The following is a 25953-nucleotide window of genomic DNA, read 5'->3' as shown; positions in this document are numbered from 1 at the left end:
AATGTGCTGCAGGGAGTGCAAAGAATATGGCAGACTGAAGTCTGAACTCTTGTTACCTCCCTCCGTCATCGTCGGCTTTACGGAGTAGCTCTGGTGGGTCGTCGTGAAACTGTTCTCCCTGTTGCCTGTTTCGGAATCCGTCCGCGGGATGAGGTGCGAGATCCCAAATCTTTTGCTCTTGACGAGGATCGCATCTGATTGGGAATGAAAGTCCGTAGATCAAGGATCCCGGCAATCTGCCATTTTGGGGTTAAATCCGTACCACGCCAAACTGGGCAATAATCCCCGCATCCAGCCTGAACAGGGGTGTGTACTGTACATAGTCCCTCTACAGGTAGGTATATACGTAGGTATACCTCTACTACTTATGTAGTACCTCAAGTACACGTCAAGCAGCCCTCCCCCTGGTTCCGCGCAAAGAAAATGGGCTCAACTACTGCTCCTCGTCCTTTCACCTTCACCCACGCGGAGTTGGGCGAAATCAAGGGACTGCACCGACAAGGCGATATCATTCAGTTCCGGGGCCTCCCTTTTGCTTCGATTCCAGCTCGCTTTCGACAAAGCGTATTGGCAGATCGCCTACCCCATCCATCATTCGATGCGACTAATCCAGGGTAGCCCCAGCTTCTCTTGACCTGTTTGTGATGGGCAACTATGATCTGACGACCTCTAGACCAGTATGTCCAACGCCTCCTCTCCCACTCATCCAATTCTGGAATGGCCCCCTACCAGAGGACTACCCTTGCCTGCAGACCCCGGTGGAGGATGAGCTGCAATGCTTGAATCTGAGCTTGACCATTCCCAAATCCGTACTGGAAAGCCGTACCGAGAGCCTTCCTGTCTTCATATTCATTCACGGCGGGGCCTTCGTCGGTGGTAGTCAAGCCCTTCAAAACGCTGGGCGAGAGATGTTTGACTTGCACGACGTGGTACAGCGCAGCATGCAGACAGGCAAGCCCATCATCGGTGTGACCATCAACTACAGGGTCGGGCCGTTGGGATTCCTTGCGTCCAAAGAACTCGCCGTCTTCAACAAGTCTCATGGCGAGGCTGTCGGTAACTACGGCCTGCACGACCAGGCGCGAGCAATCGAATGGGTATCCCGTTTCGTCGGCGGCTTTGGGGGTGACCCGGCTCGAATTACCATCCAGGGAACGAGCGCGGGCTCAGCGTCCTGCCACTACCTTTCCTTCTTTCCCAATCGTCTGTTCTCTCGGGTGATCTTAGCGAGTGGGGTTCTACCGAGCATTGGACCACTTGACCTGGAGGCGCACCAGCAGCTGTACGATCGGTTGGTCGCGGCAGTGGACGCCGACTCCCCGAGACCCTCGCTGGATATACTGCAACAATGCCCGCCCACCGATCTTACAAACAGTCTGAATTTCGACGTCCTTCATCCCCTCATCGACGGAGAGTATATCCTGGACAAGTCCATCAAGGGTGCCTCGCGGGGAGATGAGGTCCTGCCCACCCTTTTCGGGGCCGCCGCCTACGAAGACGATCTCGCCGCTGTTCTATTGCATGACATGAAAACCATGCAACCGAAATCTGACACGGAAATTCTTTCCAGAATCCAGGAAGTCCTCTCGCCCAATGGTATACTGCGTGCACCGGAATCATTTCCCTTCGATCAGCCAGCTGTGCTGGATGCGTACGGAGTCACAACCACCGTAAATTCGCCTTCCCTCGACATCCCCGGTTGGTCCAAACTACTAGGACATTGTATATTCAACGTTCCCAACCTCCATTCCGCTCTTGTTACATCGCAAGAATTGCCAGGAGGCCAAGGGCGAGTCTGGCTCTACCACCATGCGGTGGGAAATCTCTACCCCGGGTGCCATGTCGCGGGCGCCGCACATCATGGTGTCACTGACCCCGTCCTTTTCAACGTGGCCCCAGACTTGATTGACGAAAGATCCAGAGAGTCCTGGATAGCGAGCGTGCATCAAACGCAGGACACGTGGATTACATTCATCAATGGGGATTCTCCCTGGGATCCCCTTCGACCGGGTGCGTCTGTCCGGGATGGTGAAGCGGCTGGTCCGGTTTTTGTGTTTAAAAACGAGGGACGAGGGGGTCAGTATAAGGACCTGCGTGACGGGCTTGGAGCAGTGACAGCGAGGAGGTATGCGAGTGTGTTGGCAGCGTCCTTGAGGTAGAGGTACTAGAATGGCGAAAGCGAGTTGTAGGAATGCTCCTCTACTTGTAGGAGGGTTGTCCTGAACGTACAGTGAAGTACATCGCGAACTAAGTACATTCCCGGGGTCTAGGCTCTTATGAAGACCGCCGGCTTGGCAGGATGTACGTATTTATGTATTGTCTGCGCCCCGCAGTTCAGCAGATATCGAACTACGGCTGATGCACAGCCTCCAGTACGCCTTACTGCCATCACTCTCGAGATCGACAATATCAAACTGCTCCTCCCAATGCGACACAGACACTCCCATTCCACACCTACACCTCCTACAATCCACCATCCCACAGTCCCATGTCTCTCTTCCCCAGCCTTGAAGCCGACAGCGATGACGTCGTGCTGCGCTCGTTTGCGACCACCTTTGCAGCCGAGTTGGCGCATCTGAAGCATGCCAGTCCCACCGTCGAATCGGGCACACCCTCCTCGCAGGAGCCGTCGTGGACGCCCTCGCGCGTCGTCTTCGGCGAAGACTTCACCGAAGTCAACCGCACGCTCGTGAGCATGCTCGCCGTGAAATGGCTGCTCGCCGACCAGTACGACGTCTTCACCAGCGGCCAGTCCGCCAGCAACAAGCTCACCCGGGCCTCGTTCGCCCGTCTGCGCCAGTTCCTGCTGGACAGAAACCCGTCGCCCGAGGACATCTCCGCGCTCCTCGTCGCCCTCGCCATCGACGACATCGGCAAGGACCCGACCCTCGCCCAAGACCTGGCGCCAAACCTGCCCACCCCGCCACAAGACCACTCCGGCCTCGTCCTGGCCGCCGCGCAAGCAGGCCTCGTCCCCGCACTGAACACCCTACCCCCATCCAACCAAGCCGCCGTCCTCCACAACCTGGAGCTCGGCTCGCGCCTCAACATCGCCCAGCTCGTCCAGGCCGAGACCGCCCCGGCCAGCCTGACCATCCTCCGCGACGACCCCAACCAGCCAGACGGCTTCAGCATCCGCGCCGTCGTCACCCTCCTCGACGTCGCCGGCGCCGCCGCCCACCGCGACCCCCGCGGCTGCGTCGTCATGACCGAGCCCGTCTTCCAGCCCTACATGGAAACCCTGACCATCCTCGACGCCTTCCGCAAGGGCCACATCCCCACTCCGCGCGCCTGCTACGACCGCATCCTTTCCTACCGCGCCGACGTCCTGCACGCCGCCGGCTACGCGCGCCTCTCGCCTGCCTCCGCCCAGGACCGCGCCTTGCTCCGCCTGTTCTGTATGGGGCGCGTCGCGGACAAGGAGCACGCGCGCTTGTTCCACGAGGCGCTGCAGGCGCTGGATGCCGCGTCGCGCGAGGATCTGGTCAATGGGTTGAACGTCGATGGCGTCGACGACGGCGTCGCAGTGCTGCCCTACTATGCGCCCGGTATCCTCGCCGAGTCGCTCCGCAATGTGCCCGACCAGTCGGATGCGTCCAGAGTCAGGGTCCTGATGGCGTTTATGCGGTTTCTTGCAAGGGTTTTTGGCGGGTCGAAGCCCACCCCTGGTGCGCCGGGTGGGTTGGTGGAGCGGGACTTGTCCTTTGCGCAGGATATGGTCCATGGCGATGCGTTTCGCGAGGATCCGGAAATTTTGGCTCGAATTGAGATGGATCAAAAGGAGGAAAACTGAAGATCTTATACGGGCTTACTTTGGTGACGGCGGGAGTTTGCTGCTTGAGCGTTCTACTGTGTTTATCTCTCGGCGGTCTTCTTTGGGCATTGTACGGTGTCGGTTCCATAGCTTGCGGAGACGATTGATGAAGAAATGACGTTAAATGAATTGATAAGGAAAGATTGGAAATCGCGCATGCGGATGCCCTTCTAGACCAGATGGACATGAAGAAATCCTCGCTCTCGACACCCTCAGGCATATATGATATGATCTAGTCAAAGGTCGCCCATACTTTCCATTATAAATTCGAATAGCGGAACCTTTCTGTCAATTTTGACGATATGATTAAATCGTATATTTATAAACCAAAGATAGGTCATGTCAGTCGTATACTATTTAGAAAAGAGGAAACAATGACAGCAATCAACACCACAGCATTTTAGACGGAAAACCGAAAGATAATAAAACACTCTAAACCCGCCATCTATCCAAGATCAGACGTCCCGTGCCCGGCTAGAAAAAAGGCTTCCGGGGAAATGAAAACTTGGGAGAAGTCGCACTCGCTGCCGGGTCGTCCATATCAAGAGCGGCCTCGACACCATCATCAGGCAGAGGACGGATAACCTCCAGCGACAGCCCCGTATCCTTGGAGTATACTCGCAGACCCACCACACAGACTGCATTCCAGGGGTCGCTGTTGGTCTCCCCGAGTGACATGCCCGTTCCAATGCGAGGAGTCTTGATCTCCGACGGCTCCTCCGGAGGCATATCAAGGTCTGAGTCAAACTCGAATCCCTCCAGGAACCCATTCTGCTTCGCTTGCTCATAGTATGAGGAGTGAGTGGAACAGGACGTATCAAGGCTGGATTGCAGCAGACGCTTTCGCTTCCGGGCTCCCGAGTCCGAGTGGTGGTCTCTTTCGAGCTGGATGGTAGGAATCCGGGGTCTGTTCGAGGCATCGGCGTCGGGGCCGTTGCCGTTTTGGCCCTGGGCAATATCCGATGGCGATTGTACGGGGCCATCAGGGAGGATCTGCTCAGCAGGTGGAGGACCGCCATTTCTGTGATCCGCTAGAGTGCCCCTGGAGTTGTGCCTCTTCGCAGCAAGCTTTTCGGTCATTCTTTGTTTCCGCGCGGACATCTTGCGCTCCCGGATCCATTCTTTCTCCAGCCTCCGTCTTGTTTCGTGCTTCAGCTTCTGACGCTCCTGATTTTTGCGATGCCGCTCGTACTCCTCCCGAGCTTTCTTTTCCTTGTCGGTCTCGATCACCAAACCTTTGGCGTGGGCGAGGTCATACGAAAGCCCGATTTGGACGAGTTTCTCCCGCTTAATGGGCGCCAGGCTCCTGACCACGTCCTCGGTAGATTCGGCATCGTATCGCTCCGCAGTGACCTTCAAAAGGACGTGATAGCGTCCGGGCTCGAGGTCATCGACTTCTGCGTTCACCGAACGCGTGCGGAAATGGTCGAGGGCGCTGTTGCTGCGCACCACGTAGTCATTCTCGCCTTCTTTCTGAATTCGAAACTTCAGTTTGAAGCTATATTCATCTGCCAATCCTCTGAAATAACGCGAGTCGAGCTATCATTTGTTAGTGACGATGGCAGTATAAGACATCGGAGAAGGCGATTACCTGAGAGAGCACAATGACCTTGGGGCCACGCTTCGTGACGTTCATCATGAATTTCGTCCCATGATATCCTGCGGCCCAGGGAATATTCAGACTTGTCCACTGCTGGGTGACTGTCCATTCAGGCCCAAAAAGACGAGTTCGGTCGAGGTGTTGATACTTTTTGAGAAGATCGTTGTAGGAGATCCAGAAGAACTAGTCCCTGCTGCATTAGTGCTTGTGACGGATGCTTCAGAGTAGACACCACTTACACCGTCGTTGCCAAACTTATGGCCCAGCTTCCTCATCCACTCGGGTGTCCACTGTTCGGATCCATCTGACCAGGCTCCGCTCCATTCTTTCTTGCCCCAGGGATTCCTTCATTGGTGAGCCTGGACGCCAGTCACAACAGAGCCTAGGGAACTCACCTCAGTCGGAGAAGTCGGTGTCCTTCAATTTCTCTGGCTTCCATGATTGAGTAGGAATGGTTCTCGGCGATTCCTGTCCTATCTTTCGGACCATTATACTTTGGATCCAGCCAGTTGGAAAACAACCCAGTACCACAGCCGAACAGGAAATCCTTGTTCACTTTCATGAGCTCATTCTCCCAGAACTTGTCCTTGTCCAGGATGTTGCTCGTTAGGATGTCCGACGTGACACCGCCGGTGAGGTCCTCAATTGCCTCCCTACAATTGAGTCAGCATGTGTGCATGGCTGAAGAGAAGTTGCGTGGCCTACCCCACGAAGCCCCCTTCAATGGCCGTGTAGTCACCGTGGGCCTTTGCAAAGGCCTTTTCGAGTAGCGGCAACCACGTTTCGTTTTCGTCCACACACTGGGCGAAGTACAGGGCTCGAGAGCCAGTCTGCCAGACGCGACGGTATTCTTCTTCAGTGTCGTTCCGCGTGATGTTGTCCCAGACCGGTCGTTCTTCCACCGACTCATCATAATCTGCTGCCCGCAGGTACAATTTGTCGTCCACAATGCATTGCTGCCAATCGCCATCTGCAAATGTCAGCATCAGCCATGTATTAATGTCAAGTGCCCGGTTGCCTACCTCGATAGAAGACAAATCCATATACTCCCACCTTCTCGTCACGGGCAACACATATCTTTTCAATCAACTCTTCCTTATTGCCCATCGTACACAGCGCAGCCATGAACCAACAGTCGCCGTCGCGACCCTGTCGCACATCCGACGCCGTCGGCCCGTTGACAAAGAACTGCGGGTTCTCAAAGATTTCCTACAAAGCGTACACTGTCAATTCACGACCATTGCATGTCTGTCATGGGCACAACTCACGGTCACTCTCTTTACTCCGCGCGGGAGCATCTCCAAGTTCTTCTTATTCAAGCCATCGAGGTAATCTCTCCGCCCCGATTTCAGATCGACCTCGATATCGAAGTGCGGATCGGTGTACTTCTGGTTGAGTCGCTGGCATTCCTTCACGATGCGCTCCACGGCGCGCTTACACTCCCCCGACGCTTGCTCATAGGACTTGCCGGCATCCTGGGCCTGTACGACGCCCTTGGGGATGCGGGAGGCCTTGGCCCGCGCATAGGGGTTATCGGGGAGTACGGTGTAGACCTTGCCAGGGAACTTGGTGGTGAACTGATCCCAGAACTGGCGCAGGGTGTCCTGGGGAGTCTGCTTGGCCTTTTGCGACATACGGCAGTCCGAGCGGGATGACAATGGAGGGGTGGTAAATGCCATCTCGGCGAGGTCGTCGTCAAGGTCCATGCCTAAGTAGCTCATCTGGATGTCGCGAACTGGCTTCACCAACTGGTCGTCGGAAAGAAAGAAACTTTTGACGATGGTCGACGGTGACGAGCGTCGCCCATCGCTCTTAAATAAAAAAGTCTAGCGAATTCCGACGGCTTGGATTCGGCATCCCCGAGTCAGCAAATCAGACCCTCTAGACCGTTCCAGCTGTAGGAACCGCAAAATCCCCCTCCTCCAGCACCTGAACAACCGGGAATGGGGCCAATAGGCTGACTTGGAGGCGCGTGGTCGCTCTAACCGTTCCCCGCTCGGGCGGACGCCTTACATGCAAGGCTCGCGATAAGCCCCGGTATGTATGGAGGGAGTATGCACTGCAGATACATAGTTCTGTGGCCGCGTCTCAGCCGGACCCACGACATGCGAATGACAGCCATGTTCAGTATTCGCTTGAACTCTGCTGGGGACACGCCTTGACTCATCACGCTGACAGGGTTGCACGCTTGGGTGTGGGAAATTTAGCGGACCCTCTTAGTCGGTGCTAACGACGAACTAAGACTGGCCGTTATTGATCCCTTTTCAGCTGATCGTGACATATTCCCGTGCTGACTGGCTGCAGGGGTGCCGAGACGGAGTAGTCATAACGGGCGTAAGCATGGCGGCCCCAGGTGCATGGGGAATACGAGCCTGGTGAATGGGCCGGTGTCCAGACGGTGAATGGCGTGAGTTTGCGAGAGTGAGACTGAACTGGGCTGAAGAGTAAGAGTTGAATTGGCCCCCGGACCATCGTTGCCGCATTGGGCTTGTTGGCCTGAGGCTGTGTTGGAAGTTCATGCTTATGGCCCCAGCCGAACGGTTCTGGCAAAAACAAAAACCAGGGAATCTGGTGTAACAAAGCCCCTGTCGACCGATGCAGGTCGCACAAGAGTTATAGATAGAACATGCTGTGTCGCCGAAAAAGACAAAGAATCTACTCTGGTCTATGCGCTTGTTTGGGCCTCTTACAACGACACTGACGCAAAGGGGTATGTAACGTAGAATTCAAAACACTCCGTCGAATATCCAGTATGGCCTAATCTCCTTCCAAATGACTCCGCTCAACGCCATCGACAAAAAAAAATTGAAACAAACGTAAGTGCTGCACCGGCACACCAACTGTCGAGCGTTGGGAATGAACCCGAGGCCGGCCATGGGCCGGGAGACAAAGGGACATGGATTGTGCAGTCAGATGCCCCGATGCCAATGGAGGGTGCCAGGACCATTCACATAAATACATTACACGTAAGAAAGAACGCAAAGGAAACCTCATGAGTGTGCGTGCTTAGTGGAATCCGTTTTTGCGGCCACGTCCGGAGTAGTAGGAGCTTCCATGTTTAAAGTAAGGATGCATGCAGGCCTGCTTAGCCGAAATGCGCCTAGCAGGATCGTACTCAAGGAGAGCATCCAGAAGGTCGAGCCCATCCTCTTCGAGGCCAGGGACGAGCGCACGGGTTTCTTCCCGCTTCCACTTCGGGAATGTGGACTTGTAATCGGGGAAGGAGGTGACTCCAGGCCAAGTGTTTTCGTCCGGAGTACCGAGAAGACTATTGGACAAGATGATTAGGGTTTGTTATCGTATGGAAGAGCAATGGGAGATCGTACCGGAAAATCTTAAAGATCTCGTCGATTTCAGAGTCTCCGGGGAACAGTGGCTTCCGCGTGCACATCTCCGCGAAGATCGCACCAACAGACCACATGTCAACCCCGGTAGAGTACTGGCGTCCACCCAGGAGGATCTCAGGGGAGCGATACCACAGCGTAACCACCTGAATCGCTGTTAGCGGTCGACTAACATAACAAAGATATTCAACGTACCTCGTGGGTATAGGTGCGGAGAGGAACACCGAATGCCCGGGCGAGACCAAAATCGGCCAGCTTCAAGTTTCCGTCTCGATCGATCAGAAGGTTCTGAGGCTTCAGGTCGCGATGCAGGATACGGTGGCTGTGGCAATACCGGATTCCCTCGATCAATTGGGCCATAAACTTCTTGACCATGGCATCCCCAAGTCCCATGTCCTTGCTCAGAGTCGAACCATCCGGTAGGGCCTTTCCACGGCCACCTTCACTCACCGGAAGAGCTTCCATATACTTCTTCAGATCGAGGTCAAGGAATTCGAAGACGAGGTAGAGTTTGTGGCCGTCGGCATGGACGATGTTGAACAGTCGGACAATGTTGGGATCGTTCATTTCCTTCAACAGCGAGATCTCCCGAATGGCGGTGCTAGGGACACCCTCATCTTCCGCCTCCAGACGAATCTTTTTCAGGGCGACAATACGGTTGGGATGGGTGAGTTCACGGGCCTTGTAAACGACACCATAGGTTCCTATCAGAGAGCACGGTGATGTTAGTTCGACCGATTCAGGCCCAGTGATCAACATAGCCAAAGGAATTGACCCAATCAAGATCTTGGGAGTGTTTCAAGAACGCACCCTCTCCGATTTTCTCGATCTTCTGGTAGTTATCCATGGCGGCAAAAGGGTCGCGGCTTCTCTGTTCACCAAGATCACACACGACAAAATTCTCCGTCAAAGGAGGGATTCAGGGGGACGATGGTCCGAGACAACGAGGCGCTGGACTGAGCGGAATGCGAATGGCAAGTCACAGGGGTCGCCGTGGTGTTGCCCGGGGAAGAAGCGAGGACAGGAAAAACAACAGGGAAGTTTGGTTGGCGTCCAGGCGTGCTCAGAGGGGAAAGTCGCTGATCTTGGGATATACCGGGCGCAATCGACGACGTAGACTGAAGATGAGTCGAAACCCGAGCACTCGAGAACAGAATCCAGCAAGAAAAGGCAGGGAACGAATGGATGAAGCAAAAGAATGGTTTTATCCCTGGTGGTACTTGTTGGTGGGGGAGCGAAGGCGGTCAACATCAACAAGAGGAAATACACAAACAAAAAAGCCCGCGCGTCAAACGGAAGGCGGTGAGCGCGTCCACACCTGACCTGGCCATCGTCGGAGCATTTACTATCGATCTCCAGCACAAGCACTGCAAGGCACCATGCAGATTGACTATCTTCTCTTCCTCCTGGATCGGGCCTTGCGTCTGTATCGGATGACTGTGATTGAACTATAGCTGGGCTAGGATTGACTATCAAACTATCCTGCATTCTCCGGATGACCCTACGATATCGTACACATGCGGAAGTGCTAAGATATACAACTACAGCGGAATTAGCGGAATTCAGACCAGCACAGGGAAAATTCAACCCGAAGGATCTCTTCTCCAATTCTCGTATCATTATCAGATCAGGCACCAGTAAGGTCTCTAGGTGTATGGTTGATCCCCTGGTGTTTCCCGTCCTTATCAAAAGACTCCAAAAACCTCCAAAAAACCCCCACCCAAGATGGTCGTTGAATGGCTCCTTCAAGATAACATCGCCAAGGATGCCTTAATAATGAAGACCACTCCCAAAGTCGCATCCAGCGCCTGAGAATCCCCCGCCCCAGTCGGCAACGGACGGAGGTTCCAAGTTTGCGTTGGAGAAGTATATATTTGGAGACTTTGCGTCGGAGAAACCCCTACCCCTCTTCCTCACCAACATCTCATCGTACACAATCCCCCAGATAATTTCAATAGCTACAACAAGATGACGGCAATCCCCTGGAAGGAGGCAGCAGCGGCCAAGAGACAATCCATTCTAGACGCCATCCCTCCCAAGTGGCGAATCAATAACCCCATTCCACCTCCGCAGGAGCTTCGCGATGTCACTGGGCCTTACATACAGCAGTTCCTGACCCCACGAGAGATAGAAGTCACCGAGACCGATGCAGTGGGCATCGCAGAGAAGACAACCTCGGGGCAATGGACCGCACTAGAGGTTACAGAGGCATTCTGTCATCGAGCTGCTCTTGCGCATCAATTGGTAACTCCTCCTCCAGCCAGTCTAAACCTATTAGGAAACTCATTGAATCGCATAGGTGAGCTGTCTGCATGAGATCTTCTTCGATGCAGCCATCGAAGATGCGAAGCGTCTGGACGCCTATTACGCCGAACACAAGAGACCCAGCGGGCCCCTCCATGGTCTTCCAGTCAGCTTGAAGGACCAGTTCCATGTCAAAGGAGTCGAAACCACCATGGGGTATGTTGGTTGGATCGGCACGTTCCAGGGAATCAAAAACGACCCAAGACGGGGCATCTTTGAAAGTGAACTGGTCCGCGAACTCCGTAGCCTCGGGGCGGTCTTGTATTGCAAGACGTCGGTACCGTCTACGCTCATGTGTGGGGAAACCGTGAACAATATCATCACGTATACGAAGAACCCGAAGAACCGACTGCTTTCTTGTGGAGGAAGCTCTGGGGGTGAAGGGGCCCTGATTGCACTGAAGGGGTCGCCGGCCGGATTTGGTACTGATATTGGGGGTAGCGTCCGCATCCCTGCTTCCTTCAACGGTCTATATGGATTACGGCCTTCTTCGGGGCGGATACCATATGAAGGTGCTGCAAACTCCATGGATGGACAGAATACCATTCTCTCCGTTATTGGACCGTTGGCCGCATCGGCGGGCTCGCTGAAGCTGCTCTTCAAGGCGGTGCTCAGCCAGCGACCGTGGTATTATGATCCACTCGTGACGGAGCTGCCCTGGCGTGATGAGATGGAGGAAGAGACCCGTACGTTGATTGAACAATCGACACCTGGTGCTTCTAAGCTTGCTTTTGGGATCGTGTATCACGATGGAATCGTCCATCCTCACCCACCCATCGCAAGAGCCTTGAAGATTGTCGAGCAGACACTAAAGAAACTTGGGCATAATGTAAGAAACCGTGGTGCTGTTGTAAGAGAAAAACATGCTGATATCGCGTCAGGTTATCGAGTGGAAACCACCCTCTTGGACCATGGGTTATGACCTCGCCGTACGTATACATTCCATTCTCCATGATCACGCCGGTATTAACTAGAGTAGTCCAGGACCTACAGTCTCGACGGAGGAAAAGATGCGCGGTATCAATATGGATTGTCGGGCGAAGAAGGGGCGCCTCAAATTCTTATTGAACATGGTGACGAGAAGACGGCCTCGGACATTGCTGCTCTCAATGTGGCGAAGCGAGAATACCAGAAGCTTTACATGGATTACTGGAACAGCACGGCGGAGCTGACTGGTACGGGACGACCGGTCGATGGAGTGATCAGCCCATGTGCGCCACACGCCGCTGTTATCCCGACCAAGTATGACCACGTCGGATATACCGCCATCATCAACGTTCTGGACTATACAAGTGTGGCATTCCCCGTGACCAATGCCGATAAAACCGTGGATGTGCCGCCTTCTGGCATTGAGTTCCTGAGCGACCTAGACCGGAAGGTGCAAGGTGACTGTAAGTACATTCGGCCCGGACAGTGCGCTGTGAGTCGTTACTGACATGTGGAAAGACGACGCAGAAGCTTACGATGGAGCTCCGGCTGGACTTCAACTGATCGGACGTCGATTCCAGGAGGAGAAGATGCTGACGCTGGCGGAGTATATTGGGGAGCAGGTGAAGAAGGCATGAGCTGGAGGAGCCATAGTATCTATCAGCGGAGAGTCGGGTGTTCAATGTACTCCAGGACTATCGGAGCATTCTTCTATGCAGCTACAGGTCACAACGCAGGCAGGAGTGCATTGCATAGACTCAATAGAGCAACGTCCAGTATGATGCACCAGCACGAGGAATCTATAGCCGTAACTGATTGCCATGTATGGAGGGGTGATGTTGCATCGAGACTCTCTCTCTCAGAAGCTCAGGGTCTCCACCCGCAAAGCTTGGCGGCCCTGCGATCGATCGTCACCTTCTTTTCTCCTCTCGCCCTCTTTTCTCTCTCTCTCTCTCTCTCTCTCTTCTCCCCCTCTTCTTCCTCCTCCACCTCCACTTCTCCTCTCCTTACTCTCTTCAACTCCTCGCTTCTTCTGTCGATAGTCGCATCCCTCCTCCCATCATACGCGACCCGTCTTGTCATGCATTGACCTGCAGACCTCCTATCGTGTGCATGCTGTTGCTTGTGTTTCTCTGAACGCGTTCTCCCCCTACCGTATCCCCCTACCGTGACGCCAGCTCTGCCTGCAGCAACCACTCCCTCGCGTCTCCCGTGAAACATGGAAGAAAACACCCCACGTCCAGCCATCATCAACACTCCGGAAGGCTCTGCCGGAGCCGACGAAAATAACACGCAGACCAGTGCGGCGAAAAACCCGGCCATTAAAGACCGCAAATGTCAGTACTGCCACCAGGCCTTCACGTCCTCTTCGCTTGGTCGCCATCTCGATCAGTTTCTTTTCAAGAAGAAGCCCGATGGTGTTCATGACGTCGAGGAGATCCGGCGCATTCGGAGTGGCATCACCCGTCGACAGGCTCGGACCTCGTCGGCGAAGCGCGACACCCCTGAACGCGCCACGGGAAAGGGCCATCTGGATGCATACAATGCTGGTGAATCCAGTGGGAAGTCGAGGGACGGCGTGCGGATGATGTTCAATACCCCGACATGGCATGCGACCGGTGTCATCAACGATATACCTAATCCTAGTCAAGCCCAGGACAACCTGGGCTCCAGATTCGCCTCTTCGCAGTCCCGAACTGGCTCTCTGAATCTCCCGGACTACGCGAGCCGAGGCGCGACTGCGAACAATCCAGACACTACGCGCGCGCTAGAGCTGGCGCTGCGGGAGGTGCTGGACAACATTAAAGCTGCCACGTGAGTCATTTGCCTTACTCCTTGTTCGGATTCCTCGCGAAATATGAAGATCTCACGATTCGTCAATAGTTCCCGGTTGCGCCCGCGTGTATCTCCGTTCGACTTTGATATCCAGTCTCAGACGTTCCCTTCGCTCTGCCTGCAGTTACTGCCACCTCCTCCCAGCCTGTTCGCGACGAACCCTTTCCCGTCAACCACATCGTTTCCGCTCCAGCCCCCAGGCATAGAACATGTTGAGATTGTTCGACAGGCGCTTCGCGCGAAGATCGACCAGTGGCAGTCAGATCAGCTCTCAGCTGAATCATCATCGACTACCACTCAGTCCAATAGGGCGGGACTCGATTCCAGCATGATCTCGAAAAGCGCTCAGCAGCATGAAGAGATTAGCTCGAGACACCTGGATCTGGCATTCAAACACTGGGCGTCGCTACACGCCGACACGAGACGGGACGCCTGGCAACTCGAAATCACTCGCGCGTTCGCCCGGGAAATCGAGAAGCGTAAAAGCCTGGACGACCAGCTCGCTCGGGTGCAGCAGGAAGCGAACCAGCTCCGCGCTCAGGTCGAAAGGCTGGGCTCGTGTCAATGGCCCCGGGAGTTTGCGCTTTTCCCTCCAGATACGCTGCCGTTGCCGCGAGACGTCGCGCGCGAGTTGGATGCAAAGGAGAGCCAGATCAGTCCCGATTCGGATCGCTGGGACTACGACAGTGTGGTGGCCAAGTGGAAACGCGTGGTGATGCATGATAAGAGCATGGGCCGCATTGGCCTCGGTTATACCAGCCCGATTGTGGATGACACAGACGCAAGACATCGCACCGGAGAGGACTCGGCGAACCCATCCAGACCGAGAATCCTGCAACCCCCAGCGGCTGTCAGCCCCTCGGTCCAATCCCCGTCCCAGACAGGCGGTCCGTCGGCGCCCTCGAGCCAGCATAACTCTCCCTACCTCCAGCAGCAGGATGGACACCAGAGCCCCAACGCGGGGCCGCCAGCCAAACGTCCGCGTCTTATGAACGGCCACAACGCCGGCAATACCTCTAGCAGCGCTGAAGGGGCTTCGGCCTCATCTCCGAGCGGTATCCCTCGGGTGTGGAATCCACCACAGACAGCGGAGCAGTCCTCCCCTCCGCCTGATGGAGCATAGACACGAAATATGTCTATATTCTCGTTTCTTAAATATTATTACCTAGATGTGATATTACTCCTGAAATAGCTGTTCGCCTGTGGGGACTGAGACGTCGTTTGCCTAATTGATGTACATATATTTCTGTCCCGAAACGCCATCAAAAACACTTACCATATGATCTCGTATACCAACGCTGTCTGACAGCTTAATTCTTTTTAGGTCTTTTTGTTCTTTTCGCGCTGAGCCTCCGTTTGATATCCCCAACACCGTGTAGATAGAGCCAGGAGAATGCATAAACCGCAGCGAAATTGAAAAGCACATAGGCCCAGACCACGCCCTGACCACAGCGTTAGCCGATCACGTCCTACAACGTCTGTCAGAGGTTTAAACACTCACATAATCCCGCCATTTATTCTTGTAGAACACATTAAACGATTTGCCCTGCGAAGACGTCAGCACTGAAGCCCCCAGAATTAGCACAAGACCACCTACAAACGCATCCCCACTCGAATACTGGCAGTATGCGCAGAGCCCATTCCCCGCGTCACGGACATAGCCACCCGCCTGCTGCGCAAAGTCCGCGGCATACTCCTGGCAGTTCGACCCGGGCGGCGGACTGAAGAAGGACTCCTCGCGCTCGACGCAGGAGACAGGGATGCCATGGATGACGATGCTCAGCATGCCCTCGACGAGGTACTTGAGCGGGGTGAGCCAGTACATCCAGGAGCGCCAGAAATGCACCATCGCGGCGTAGGGCACGACGACACCGCAGAAGCTGATGACGAAGGTGAAGAAGGTCGGGACGAGCAGCGAGGCGAGCAGCTCGTTCGGCGAGAACGCCGAGATGAACTGGCCCAGCCCGATGTAGAACATCTCGTACAGCATGACGAACATCCAGGTGAGGCCGGAGGTGAACGAGTCACGCGGGAACCAGAGGCCCCAGTACCAGCAGTTGAAGTAGAGAGACCCGGCGACGACGGCGTAGGGCAGCTCCGGGAGGATGGCGCTTGTCACGAAGGCGACCCACGAGTAGATCTTGGCTTTGGCCTCGCGGGATTCGTAGAGGTTGCGAAAATGAAGGAATTGGGGCTGCAGCTGCTGGATGAGCGGTGGGGCAATGGTGAGTGTCATGAAGATGGAGAAGAGGCGCGATTGCATGTCGATGTAACTGTTTTTCAGGTGCCAGAAAGTGAAGGTGTTGAAGAGACCGGTGAAGATGTGAAGCATGAACTTGCCCTAGGGTTTGTCAGTTGTGTTAATGTGGAATTAGCTGTGCACACATACCAGGGCGTATTGCGGGTTCCTCCAGTAGGCGACAAAGGCACGCTTCGACACGGTCCAAACCTGCACCATGACGGGCATCGCGTACTCACGATTATCGTCCTCTTTTCCCGTGTCGGCCTTGTCGCGGCGTGTTTCGATGATGTTGTCAATCTCCTGTGAGAGCTGCTTACACTCTTCCGAATTGGCCCACACGTCGGCCCAGTTCTGCCCTTTGTAGTCTGGGTTTCCGGCGCCAATGACCTCGAGCATGTACTAGAGACGTTGCTTTAGAAAAGGCAAGCGAGAATGGGATACAGGATTGAATACCTCTGCAGGATTCGCACGAGGCGGACACTTCTTGCCGCCGTTCTTCTCAAAATAGCTGATCATCTTGCTAGAATCAGATCCCAGCTCCCCATTGTAGACCACTTGACCGCCGTTCTGCAGCAGTAGCAGGTCGTCGAACTGCTCGAAAAGCACAGCCGACGGCTGATGGATAGTGCACAAGATTGCTTGTCCGGCGTCTGCCAGCCGTCGAAGGAACCGCACAATGTTGAAAGCGGCCAATGAGTCAAGGCCAGACGTAGGCTCGTCCAGGAAGAGCAATAGCTGTGGCTTGCTTGCAAGTTCAACCGCGATGGTGAGTCGTTTGCGCTGCTCTTGATTCAGTCCGCCTCCACTAGATCCTATCACAGCTCCTGCTATGGATCTCATCTCCAGCAAGTCAATGATCTTCTCGCAGTAGTCGTACTTCTCTTGGATAGGAACCTCCTTTGGTTGGCGGAGAAGCGCCGAAAACCGGAGTGACTCCAACACCGTGGCAGTAGGCTCATGAATGTCCATCTGCTCGGCGAAGCCTGTTGCCCGCTGGAAGCTCTTGGGAAGTGGCCTAGAACCGTCAGCGACGATTGAGGTAAAGAGGCAGGTGGAAGACTCACTTCCCGTCCACTAGAAAAGAACCGGTGATGACGCCGAAGTCGATTCTCTGCGCGAGGGCGTTCAAAAGTGTGGTTTTTCTGTCACGATCTGGTCAGTAGAGCTAGACAAGGCCAGGGCTGAAGGGACTGACCCAGCTCCAGAAGCACCCATCAGGGCAGTGAGCCGACCAGGTTTGACATAGCCTTGGACATCCTTCAAAAGTTGCTTCTTTCCACCGCCATACGGGATAACATAGTTGACATCCTTCCAAGTGAAGACGGACGTGCTTCGCGCAATTTGCACATCCTCGGAATCATTCGAACTCCCTTCGTAGTCAGCGCTGGAACTGTTTTCCTTTTTTCCCATCTCCTCATCTTCCGGAGTCTTCTGCTTCTCGATCGCTTTTTCGACAGCCTTCGGCGCCTGTCCTCTCTTGAAGATAGTCACAGAGCTTCCACCTTTGTTCGGTTTCTGTATTTCCATCCCTATCATGGTCATTGCGATGAAGAAAATCAGCCATCCGAGTATAATCCCAAAGTTCCGCCACAGATGAGAGCGGCTATAGGTATAAGCAGCCTTTATGTAGCTGGCTCCTTGAACCACCAGTTGGTCGGGTTTACTCCCTTGCAGTGCGCACGTCTGATGACCAGGTACTGCATTGGGGCCTTGTGGAACAATGCTCTGCTGTTCACATTGGATATCCAAATTGTAGAACTCGTTGGACATTACGCCTTCGAAAGCATACTGAACTGGGTTAATCCAGATCAGCCACTTGAGCCATGGGCGCATTTTCCACGGGGGAATAAGATAGCCTGGTGGGGATGTCTGTTAGTTGTAGACAAGGAAGTCCAGAGTTGAAACATACCCGTATAGACCACGAGAGCTTGAATTGCAACTCCAGTCAGGCGAGTTGCTAAATTTACCAGTCAGTACAAGCGCCTGGGATGGAAATCACTTCAACATACCAACATCAAGCGAGCCGCAAAGAGCACCGATAGTTCGGAAAAAAGCATACATTGTCAGTGTAAGGGTGAAGATGAACAGAAAATTGATAAAGAATTGGGACGGGGTCCGTGAAAGGTTGGACATGCTGACAGATGTTAGCATTTCAGACAAGATATTTCACAGTTCTAGCAACCATACAAATAGACAACCAATTCAAACAGCGTGACTTGAATGAAGATCACTGGTATATCGACAAACACTTGCGCCAATGCGAAAGCCGATGGACGATAGAAAGAACTGGTCAGGTCAGCTACCAAATGCGATTCTGGGGGCTATACAGGAGTGCTCACAAGCTCTTATGCTTAAGGATGATTGGTTGGCTATCAAAGAAAGCCGTAAGCTCCGCCATGGCAAGGAGGGAGTTGAACAGGAGGATGAAGAACATGACTCCGCCTCGAGTAAACACACCGGAACTGTACTGTATAAGAAACATTCCTTAACCGAGACAATTCTGTTTGCCTTACCTTGTCTCCGGCAGATTGTAGAACAAACTTCCGATGATGAGAGCCTGGAAGACCAAGAGTGACCATTTCCCGATAAGTGTTTGTCTATCACCGTACATAATCTTGAACTGTCGTTCGGTGAGAATGAGGACTTGCTGATGGAAAGGCACCGTATAGTTCTTCTTCGGTGTACTCTTTCTTATCGCTTCGCGCTCCTCTTCCTGCGATTCGAGCTCTCGTTCAAAATCTTCTATATCGGCCATCACACCTTTTTGGATCTCGCTTTTGCGGTAGACGTTTTGAAAGTCTTCTGCAGAACGAGGAATCCGGTCTTCCCAGCCCTTTCGGACACGTCGGGCGTTTGGATCACTGACGGATGTTAAAAAGTCGGGAGTCGTCCATCGAGGGGGACACTCAAAGCCCAAGCGCTCGAAGTATGCTTTTGCATTTTGAGTCGGCCCGAAGTACGCGCATTTGCCATCTTCGATGAGGATGACCTTGTCAAAAAGATTGTAAAGGTTCTCGGACGCTTGATAGAGTGCCACCAGCGTCGACGCATTCGCCATATCGGTCAAACTCCGGAGACTCTGGACGTATTCGAGCGCAGTGCTTGCATCCAAACCCCTGGTTGAGTTATCCCAACATTGCGTACTAGCTTTCGTCACCAGGGCTTCTCCAATGGACACACGCTTCTTCTCTCCTCCTGAGATTCCCCGGATCAATTCATTGCCCACCCTCGTACCAAGTGCATGTTCAATCCAAAATAGCTTGGCGATGGTCGATAAGAACGTCTCCTGGTATGCTTTTCGAGATTCGCCGGGAAGTCGAGATTCTTGATCTGGGGTTCGGGTCTTCAATGCGAACATCAGAGTGTCTTTCACGGTCAATGTTGCGTAGTGTAGATCATCCTCGGGGTTGTATAGGACTGGAGCTGTCAGCACGCGTTGCTTCACCATATACCAGGGTCAGATACCTTCAGAGCGATAGTTCTTGGCCATAGTCTCTGCATCTGTTCCCCCGTACTTTATATCCCCATCCACGCTCTTGTATCCCCATCTCTGGTTCCCAATCACCTTGAGGAAGGTCGAACATCCAGACCCAGGCCGTCCAAGGACAAGAAGCATCTCACCCGGTCGTACACATCCCTAGTGATCAGGATATCAGTCTTCGAAGCTCGGTATGCAAGAATACGGAGTGCGCCTACCGTAAAATCATCCAGAATGGTTCGCAAGACTGGTTTGCTTCGGCCTCGGGATATAAAGTTCTTGATCATCCGCGGGATCCCCAGGAAAAGATCAGAATTCGTCATTTGAATGGCGGACCCGAGGCCAACGCCCTTGACCGTCAAGCTTTTCCATACAACTCCCAGGTGTCTGGTTTTCTCTTCATTTGAATGAGCCTTCCGGTCTTGACCAAACATGCGAGAGATCAGCCGCGCGATTTGAGCTAGATCCTCCCCATCATCGCTCATACCAGACCCGGCAGTACGGCGGCGGGTTAGAGAGCGCACAATGTCATCTTCTGTGAGTGGTCTGGAGAGCGAGGACTTTCTCTCGCCGATGGGAGGCCGGCTCGCCGACTCCTGCAGAGGGACAGGGTCGCTACGGATGGGAGCAAATTCTGAGTCATTCTCGGTGGACGAGGAAGCGGTCGAGTATGTATGTGACTTTGCATCTTGAAATTCCATGCTCTCCCGCCCTTGGTCCATAGTGTGCCCATCAACGCGATCGGGCTCCATTGCAGTGCGATCACCTGGTGAGCAGGTGCGCGCATCCGAAGTCTGAACAGTGCCCGCTTGCTGCAGAGCGTCGTAATCCGCCTGGAAACGCAGAATCTCGTGTATCCACGTGGGAGTGCGGAGAATGAAAGAGGTGAGTTTTGTAGATCGACAGGTCCTCCAGAGCTTCGAACGCGACGGTTGTATATAGACTGAGAAAGTGAATCAAGAATGTTGACATGAATTACGTCAGGAGATGATCAAGTGCACATATTAATAATGGTATACTTGGTAGATGTGCTACATATGGACCAGCATCATGGTAATTCCTCGCGGTGATATCGTTAGCTCCGAACCCCGATTCCGCCGAGATGAAGACCATCGTGGACATAATTCTCTCGGGACATAGCGATCCCGAGATCCGGAACCGTTTCTTGAATATCCGATCTGTTGATGGGCTGCAAGGGAAACGTTGTAATGAGACCATTCGTTGGGTTCGGGGAGATCCATCTGTCATGATGAAGTCATCACCCGAGAATGTGCCCGATCCTAACCACCCATGATCGACACAGTTCACCTTCTCATTCAGGAAGGTTCAGCTGCGTTTATTTCACTATGTTGTCAGTTCAGTGGCGTAGTCTAGGCTCTATCTGATACTCTACGAGGCAATGGTCCATCCCCCAACACTGTCAATATACGTAACATGCCACATTTCGCATCCGCATGGATGCAAAGCAGCTAGAGGTATGCTCACAAGAGACATATCTGATATAACATGGTGTGGCTGCGTGTAGACTTCAATGACTGCTGCCCAATTCCTGTATGCCGCAGTTCTGCATGTGTCTATAACAAGAGATTGAGACCACCCCCGACTACTCACCATTGCACGAATCACACATGCACGTTGCTGATATAGTTTCCCCAAAGGCTGAATGTGACCTCTTTCACTCCCTCAACATGCAGTATGTCACCAAATCCATCACTACGCCGTTCTTCTCAACCGCGCATCTACTTCTGCTTTCATAATGATAGCCCGCCTTCTGCAGTACCGCAGCACTTGCCTCGTTCCCCTCGTAGGTACTCGCCTCTAACCTGATCACGTGGGGGAACTTCTCGAAGGCCCACTGGGAGAGAGCCGTAACAGCCTCAGTTACAATGCCCTGGCCCCAGTGGTCTTCCCCCAGCCAATACCCGAGTACCATTGTCCGATAGTTCACGTCTGTTCGGTTCTCTAAACCAATTCCGCCAATCGCTCTGTTGTCGTCTTTCCGGCAGATGACGAAGGCGTTAACTTCAGGTTGCGACTTGATAGACGCCATCCACTTCTTGGCATCGTCGACACGATATGGATGGGGAAACCGATTGGTCATCCATTTTGCTATCCGTGGATTATTTGCTTCTCTGGAGACATCTTCGGCATCGCTCTCGCAATGGGGCCGTAAGAGACACTTTTCTAGATGCAAGATCGCCTCTGGAGTCTGTGTCATTGAGATGACAGGTAGGTAAACAGTGTTGAATGGTATTGAATTGATTGGATTGGATCACTGGTCCGCAAATTTGGATTCAGGAACAAGTTCTATAATTGAATTAGATATCCTTTCGGCTTTTGGATTAGATCGGGTCTTGAGTATTGAGGGACACGTACCTTAATTTGATGGTATTCCGCGAATGTGTTCATCAAAGGAGTGAGATGGGACCCTCCACGCTTTTAGAGTGTACTGGGAGCATGACTCATTCCATCCAGCTGAAACCCCGGGGGGGCTGTCAGCAATTGGATAAACTCCCCTGGTACTAGGTAGTATGTCGTCTGCTTTATTCTAATTAAGGAGGGTATTATACTTCGGCCCCCAAATTGTCCCAAAGGGCTAATCTCCGGCTCCTCCAAGATAGAGACATAATGCTTCATCTTACTTGAATATCATTCAATATACTCGCTACGCATTCGAAATACCTAGCTTAGGCTGTAACCCCTGTCAGAGACTATGTTCTCACGTCATCTCTCACTTCTCGTGACTTTCTAACTACTGGGCTATCAAAGATATTTCCTTCGCTATGGCTTCAGAGAAAGCCCCATTAAGTTGGAAGATTCAAGTAGATTGTATCAAAGACAGCAGTCTAGGGTAACACAAAGTGTTGGACCTGAGTACATAAGCATTCCAGCAGCCTCAGAAGCACCAGGCAGCCGCCGAGGTAGCCTACATACCATACCGCTCTTTGTAAACACTTTTCTTTGTGTACTTCTATTAAAACCCTTCCATGGAACCCCCACCCATAGTGGTAGGCCTCACAAAGGGCCAAGTTTCAAAGTTCCGCTTATCGTCCTCGTTGTCAATTTTACTCTAAACAACCTTCAAGTAGCGAGTGTTGTTGCTCTCACCATGGAACAGCGAAGAGAGCAACATAGACAAGAAACCCGTGCCCTAATCATGGGCCAAATCCGCAACACCGTGAAAGATTTCGTCGAAACAATCGGCTCGACATGCACACACGATTCCTCGCAGCGAATATATTTCCGGGGCGCCACTCCTATTTTGTGGTGGATATCAACAATACCGACTATGACTACGAGACTGCCCATGAAGTCGCCAGCCCAATTCCTGTCTATGTATTTCGGTTATCCAGGCGGCCACGGATTTTCAGATTTGAGGAGCAGGATACAAGACTGGCTGAGAGACTCGCCGGGATGCACGAGGGGCATGGATATGATCCTCTGCCTTTGATTGAAGATTTTAACAAGACTGTTGTATATCAGAATCCGCGCAAGCTGCAATCAAGGAGCTGATCTTTCTTGCGTGTGTTTGTTGTGTCTCAGTGTCCATCAGTCTCCGAGCATCCGAGTGACAGCCAGTTTGAGGGACTCTTGTCTGTTGGTGTTGAATACTCAAAATGGAAGCCACTATTCTCAATTGATGATGTAGAATTGACACAAAGTCTCCGAATAAAATAAATTCCGACATAGCAACCCAATATTTGGGACATATGATCTTACCAGAAATCCATCTCAAAAGTCCAGAGGCTGGGGATAAAGTACTTGGTACCTGATCGCCCTAACGAGTAGCGTGGCACCTTAAGTACCCGTGACCCAATGGCTAGCCGTAGCCCGCCCCACTGGTGAGCTCCCAGTGGACTAACTCCCCACCATTCAAAACACGCTCTCACCCGCCCAGCCACCGGCAAAAGGATTCAAAATCAACATGGCTGGGCAGCGACCTTCTGTCCCTTAAGACAGCGGAGGTCCCGAGCAATGCTCCCTTTCCTGTTTTAACATCCCTTGAATTGTCGCTGGAGGTTCCAAATCCCATCCCCCAGCTGTATCTAGGGGCGATCTCTGTCCCCTCATTCCTCACGTTCCATTGGAGTGGTTATCCGATCCGATTGAGTTTCTTTCTATATTATATTGAAGATTCAAAACGGGGCATATATATACCCGCCAATATGGTCAAGAAGAACATCACCATCGCCATCATCATCATTATCCTGTTCCTGATTCTGGCTGTTGCCGGGTTTGGAATCTACGCCATGCAAAACCACGTCTCGATCTTCTCGAGGAAACGAGCTGTCGACGAAGAAAGTGGGGAGGAAGGGTGACACAGGTTGGGCGGACGATGCTCCCTACCTATCTACCTATTCTACTCTCTTCCTCTTCTACGAATTCTCATCTTTCGATTTGTTGCACTTACCGACGGTCCACGACGTTACGCTTGGAAAAACCATTTGTTTATTTGATGTCTCACGACGTACCGATCTTTTCGAATTTCGCTCCACTACCTCCTACGATGCTTCCGATGTCTTATGCACGTGTTTGAGCTGCCTCTTCCTACGCACGTGGTGACCTACGTGCTATGCAACCACGGCTGCGATACTATCTGTTGAGGTCCAATGGTCACCCTTCGACGACGTGGCATGAATTACCCTTGCATATTTATGAGTTGGTTTATCCTGATGATATTTTCATGGCGACACGCAGGCGTCTTGGCTTTGATTTGTTGATGCTCGTATATTTTTATCTGGTTGCACATACTATACCGGGGGTCCTGAGATTGTACAATACCTTTGACTTCCTACTCCCTGTTGATGATACATTTCCTGGCTTCACGAATGACGAACGATTCTGCTTCATCCACCAGTTGGGTCTCACCGGCTTCGACAGAAGGCTGGTCTCTGTTTGCCCATTTGGCTCAAACAATCTTCCTATATAGTTAGAAACCCCAGATCTACGCAGGTCTAAGCGGTCAGTCACGTCTAAGGGTAAGTAAGTACTAGAGAGACAATTGTCTGAGCACCATGCAGATTGTCATTAACTCAAGATGTCCATGTACATACTGAGTCAACCATTGGACTAACCTTAACCGAGAATTTTCAGTCCACCCTTCGTCTTTCCAGACTTCTTCACACCGTCGTGCTTGACCTTGCCTCCGGCGTGACCACTACCCGAGCCCCCGCCGCCACCGTGCTTTTTCCCGTTTTTGTTGTTCGACACGGGGCGGACCTCGGTAGTAGCGCGACGAAGTAGGACGGGGTGCGATCCGATATACTTCCCTTGCATTTCCCTGGCGGCCTTGAAATAGTCATCGCCATCGCTAAAACTGACGAACCCGTATCCCTTGCTCTTCTGCGTACGCTTGTCGCGGATGACGCGTGCCTTCTGGACCGACGAGTATTTAGCAAACGCCTTGAACAAAGAATCGTCGGTGACCTCGCCCGCGAGGTTTCCTACAAAGAGGCGGAAATGCGCCGGATCCCATTCCAGAAGCGTGGGATCCTGCCAGGTCTGACCACCGCCGGACCGCACAACGGTCTTGGGAGCGGGCTCCGAGCGCCCGGGAGCGGAGACGGGGGTGCTAGCGGCGGTGGGACCGGCAGACGGGGTATTCGCACCGCTGGTCATGGCCGGGCCGCCATCGCGACGACCGGGCACTTTGCCAATGGGTTGGGCTTCGTCCTTGTTCACGTATGCGCTCTGCCACTGTGCAATCTGGGCCTCGGTTTCGGGATCCAGACCGGGGTCGTTGCGCTTGCCGCGCTGATCCCCCGGATTTCCAAACGGGTTCTGGATTTGCGGCACAGTTGGTCCGTATGCGTTATCGTTATACTGCGCGGCGCCGTAGTAGGAGGCATTGCCCTGGTAGGATGTCTGAGGTTGCGAATAGTAGGTACCGTAGCCTGACGTAGTGGTCGGGGTAGAATAACCCGCAGACGAGACGGGGGGCGTCGACACCGCGGGGCTACTGGTACGGTAGGGCTGACTGGCGGCTACGGAGCGTGGCTGAAATGCTGTGAACGCGCTGTACCCGCCCGCGCGAGGTGGGTTGGTGCTGTTGCTTGCGCCATATCCGCCAGTGGGTGTTCTGGCGGACGCGTATGACGGCGCGGCTGAATATGCTGGCTGGTAGGAGGCAGAAGCAGAGCTTGCTGGCGGTGGAGGCCGTGGAGGAAGCGATGATGGGTTTTGCTTGAGACCTGGAGGTGGCGGAAAGGACATGATGAATGGAGAGTTCGAAGAAGAGAGAGGGCGATTGGATGATATGAAGCGCCGTGTGTAGGTGCAGAGATTAGCGACAGACACGTACCTTCATGGTTTGACTGACGCAGTGTTCATACGCCAGACGTCACGCCTGAAAAAGGATGCGGGAGTCTTGAAGGATAGCCGACTGAAGGGGATGGAGTGGGGTTTGAA

General features: G+C 53.2%; 8 protein-coding genes across 8 annotated transcripts; 3 read left to right on the top strand and 5 right to left on the bottom strand.

Annotated features, from left to right (window-relative positions):
* Positions 1 to 644: 644 nt before the first annotated feature.
* ATEG_05859 (uncharacterized protein) lies at positions 645 to 3793 on the top strand (the record flags this gene model as incomplete). Its single annotated transcript, XM_001215037.1, has 2 exons — positions 645 to 2125; positions 2374 to 3793. The coding sequence occupies 2 exons, from the start codon at positions 645 to 647 to the stop codon at positions 3791 to 3793; spliced, it is 2901 nt and encodes a 966-aa protein (XP_001215037.1).
* A 495-nt stretch (positions 3794 to 4288) lies between these two features.
* Positions 4289 to 7120, bottom strand: ATEG_05858 (calpain-like protein; the record flags this gene model as incomplete). The annotated part of the gene is made up of 7 exons (XM_001215036.1): positions 4289 to 5353; positions 5406 to 5597; positions 5654 to 5759; positions 5810 to 6067; positions 6120 to 6384; positions 6437 to 6623; positions 6683 to 7120. The coding sequence occupies 7 exons, from the start codon at positions 7118 to 7120 to the stop codon at positions 4289 to 4291; spliced, it is 2511 nt and encodes an 836-aa protein (XP_001215036.1).
* Positions 7121 to 8420: 1300 nt separating this feature from the next.
* On the bottom strand, positions 8421 to 9605 carry nimX (cyclin-dependent serine/threonine-protein kinase CDC28; the record flags this gene model as incomplete). Its single annotated transcript, XM_001215035.1, has 4 exons — positions 8421 to 8682; positions 8741 to 8904; positions 8954 to 9462; positions 9569 to 9605. 4 exons carry the CDS (start codon positions 9603 to 9605, stop codon positions 8421 to 8423), a joined length of 972 nt encoding a protein of 323 aa, XP_001215035.1.
* A 1121-nt stretch (positions 9606 to 10726) lies between these two features.
* Positions 10727 to 12627, top strand: gmdA (putative general amidase GmdA; the record flags this gene model as incomplete). Its single annotated transcript, XM_001215034.1, has 5 exons — positions 10727 to 11002; positions 11058 to 11891; positions 11944 to 11991; positions 12042 to 12453; positions 12509 to 12627. The coding sequence occupies 5 exons, from the start codon at positions 10727 to 10729 to the stop codon at positions 12625 to 12627; spliced, it is 1689 nt and encodes a 562-aa protein (XP_001215034.1).
* A 581-nt stretch (positions 12628 to 13208) lies between these two features.
* ATEG_05855 (uncharacterized protein) lies at positions 13209 to 14948 on the top strand (the record flags this gene model as incomplete). Its single annotated transcript, XM_001215033.1, has 2 exons — positions 13209 to 13804; positions 13874 to 14948. The coding sequence occupies 2 exons, from the start codon at positions 13209 to 13211 to the stop codon at positions 14946 to 14948; spliced, it is 1671 nt and encodes a 556-aa protein (XP_001215033.1).
* Positions 14949 to 15002: 54 nt separating this feature from the next.
* On the bottom strand, positions 15003 to 20267 carry ATEG_05854 (putative ABC transporter; the record flags this gene model as incomplete). The annotated part of the gene is made up of 15 exons (XM_001215032.1): positions 15003 to 15050; positions 15102 to 15134; positions 15327 to 15371; positions 15423 to 16166; positions 16215 to 16466; positions 16521 to 17082; positions 17132 to 17209; positions 17263 to 17923; positions 17977 to 18024; positions 18077 to 18201; positions 18255 to 18353; positions 18407 to 18529; positions 18581 to 19484; positions 19533 to 19683; positions 19764 to 20267. 15 exons carry the CDS (start codon positions 20265 to 20267, stop codon positions 15003 to 15005), a joined length of 4377 nt encoding a protein of 1458 aa, XP_001215032.1.
* A 667-nt stretch (positions 20268 to 20934) lies between these two features.
* Positions 20935 to 21763, bottom strand: ATEG_05853 (GNAT family N-acetyltransferase; the record flags this gene model as incomplete). Its single annotated transcript, XM_001215031.1, has 2 exons — positions 20935 to 21094; positions 21369 to 21763. 2 exons carry the CDS (start codon positions 21761 to 21763, stop codon positions 20935 to 20937), a joined length of 555 nt encoding a protein of 184 aa, XP_001215031.1.
* A 2858-nt stretch (positions 21764 to 24621) lies between these two features.
* ATEG_05852 (RNP domain protein) lies at positions 24622 to 25852 on the bottom strand (the record flags this gene model as incomplete). The annotated part of the gene is made up of 2 exons (XM_001215030.1): positions 24622 to 25662; positions 25847 to 25852. The coding sequence occupies 2 exons, from the start codon at positions 25850 to 25852 to the stop codon at positions 24622 to 24624; spliced, it is 1047 nt and encodes a 348-aa protein (XP_001215030.1).
* Between the last annotated feature and the right edge of the window lie 101 nt (positions 25853 to 25953).

This window comes from Aspergillus terreus, genomic scaffold (assembly GCF_000149615.1).
Source record: "Aspergillus terreus NIH2624 scaffold_8 genomic scaffold, whole genome shotgun sequence".
Taxonomy (NCBI): Eukaryota; Fungi; Ascomycota; class Eurotiomycetes; order Eurotiales; family Aspergillaceae; genus Aspergillus; species Aspergillus terreus.
The sequence above is the reverse complement of the archived record's forward strand: the minus strand, read 5'-3'. Positions and strand labels throughout refer to the sequence as shown.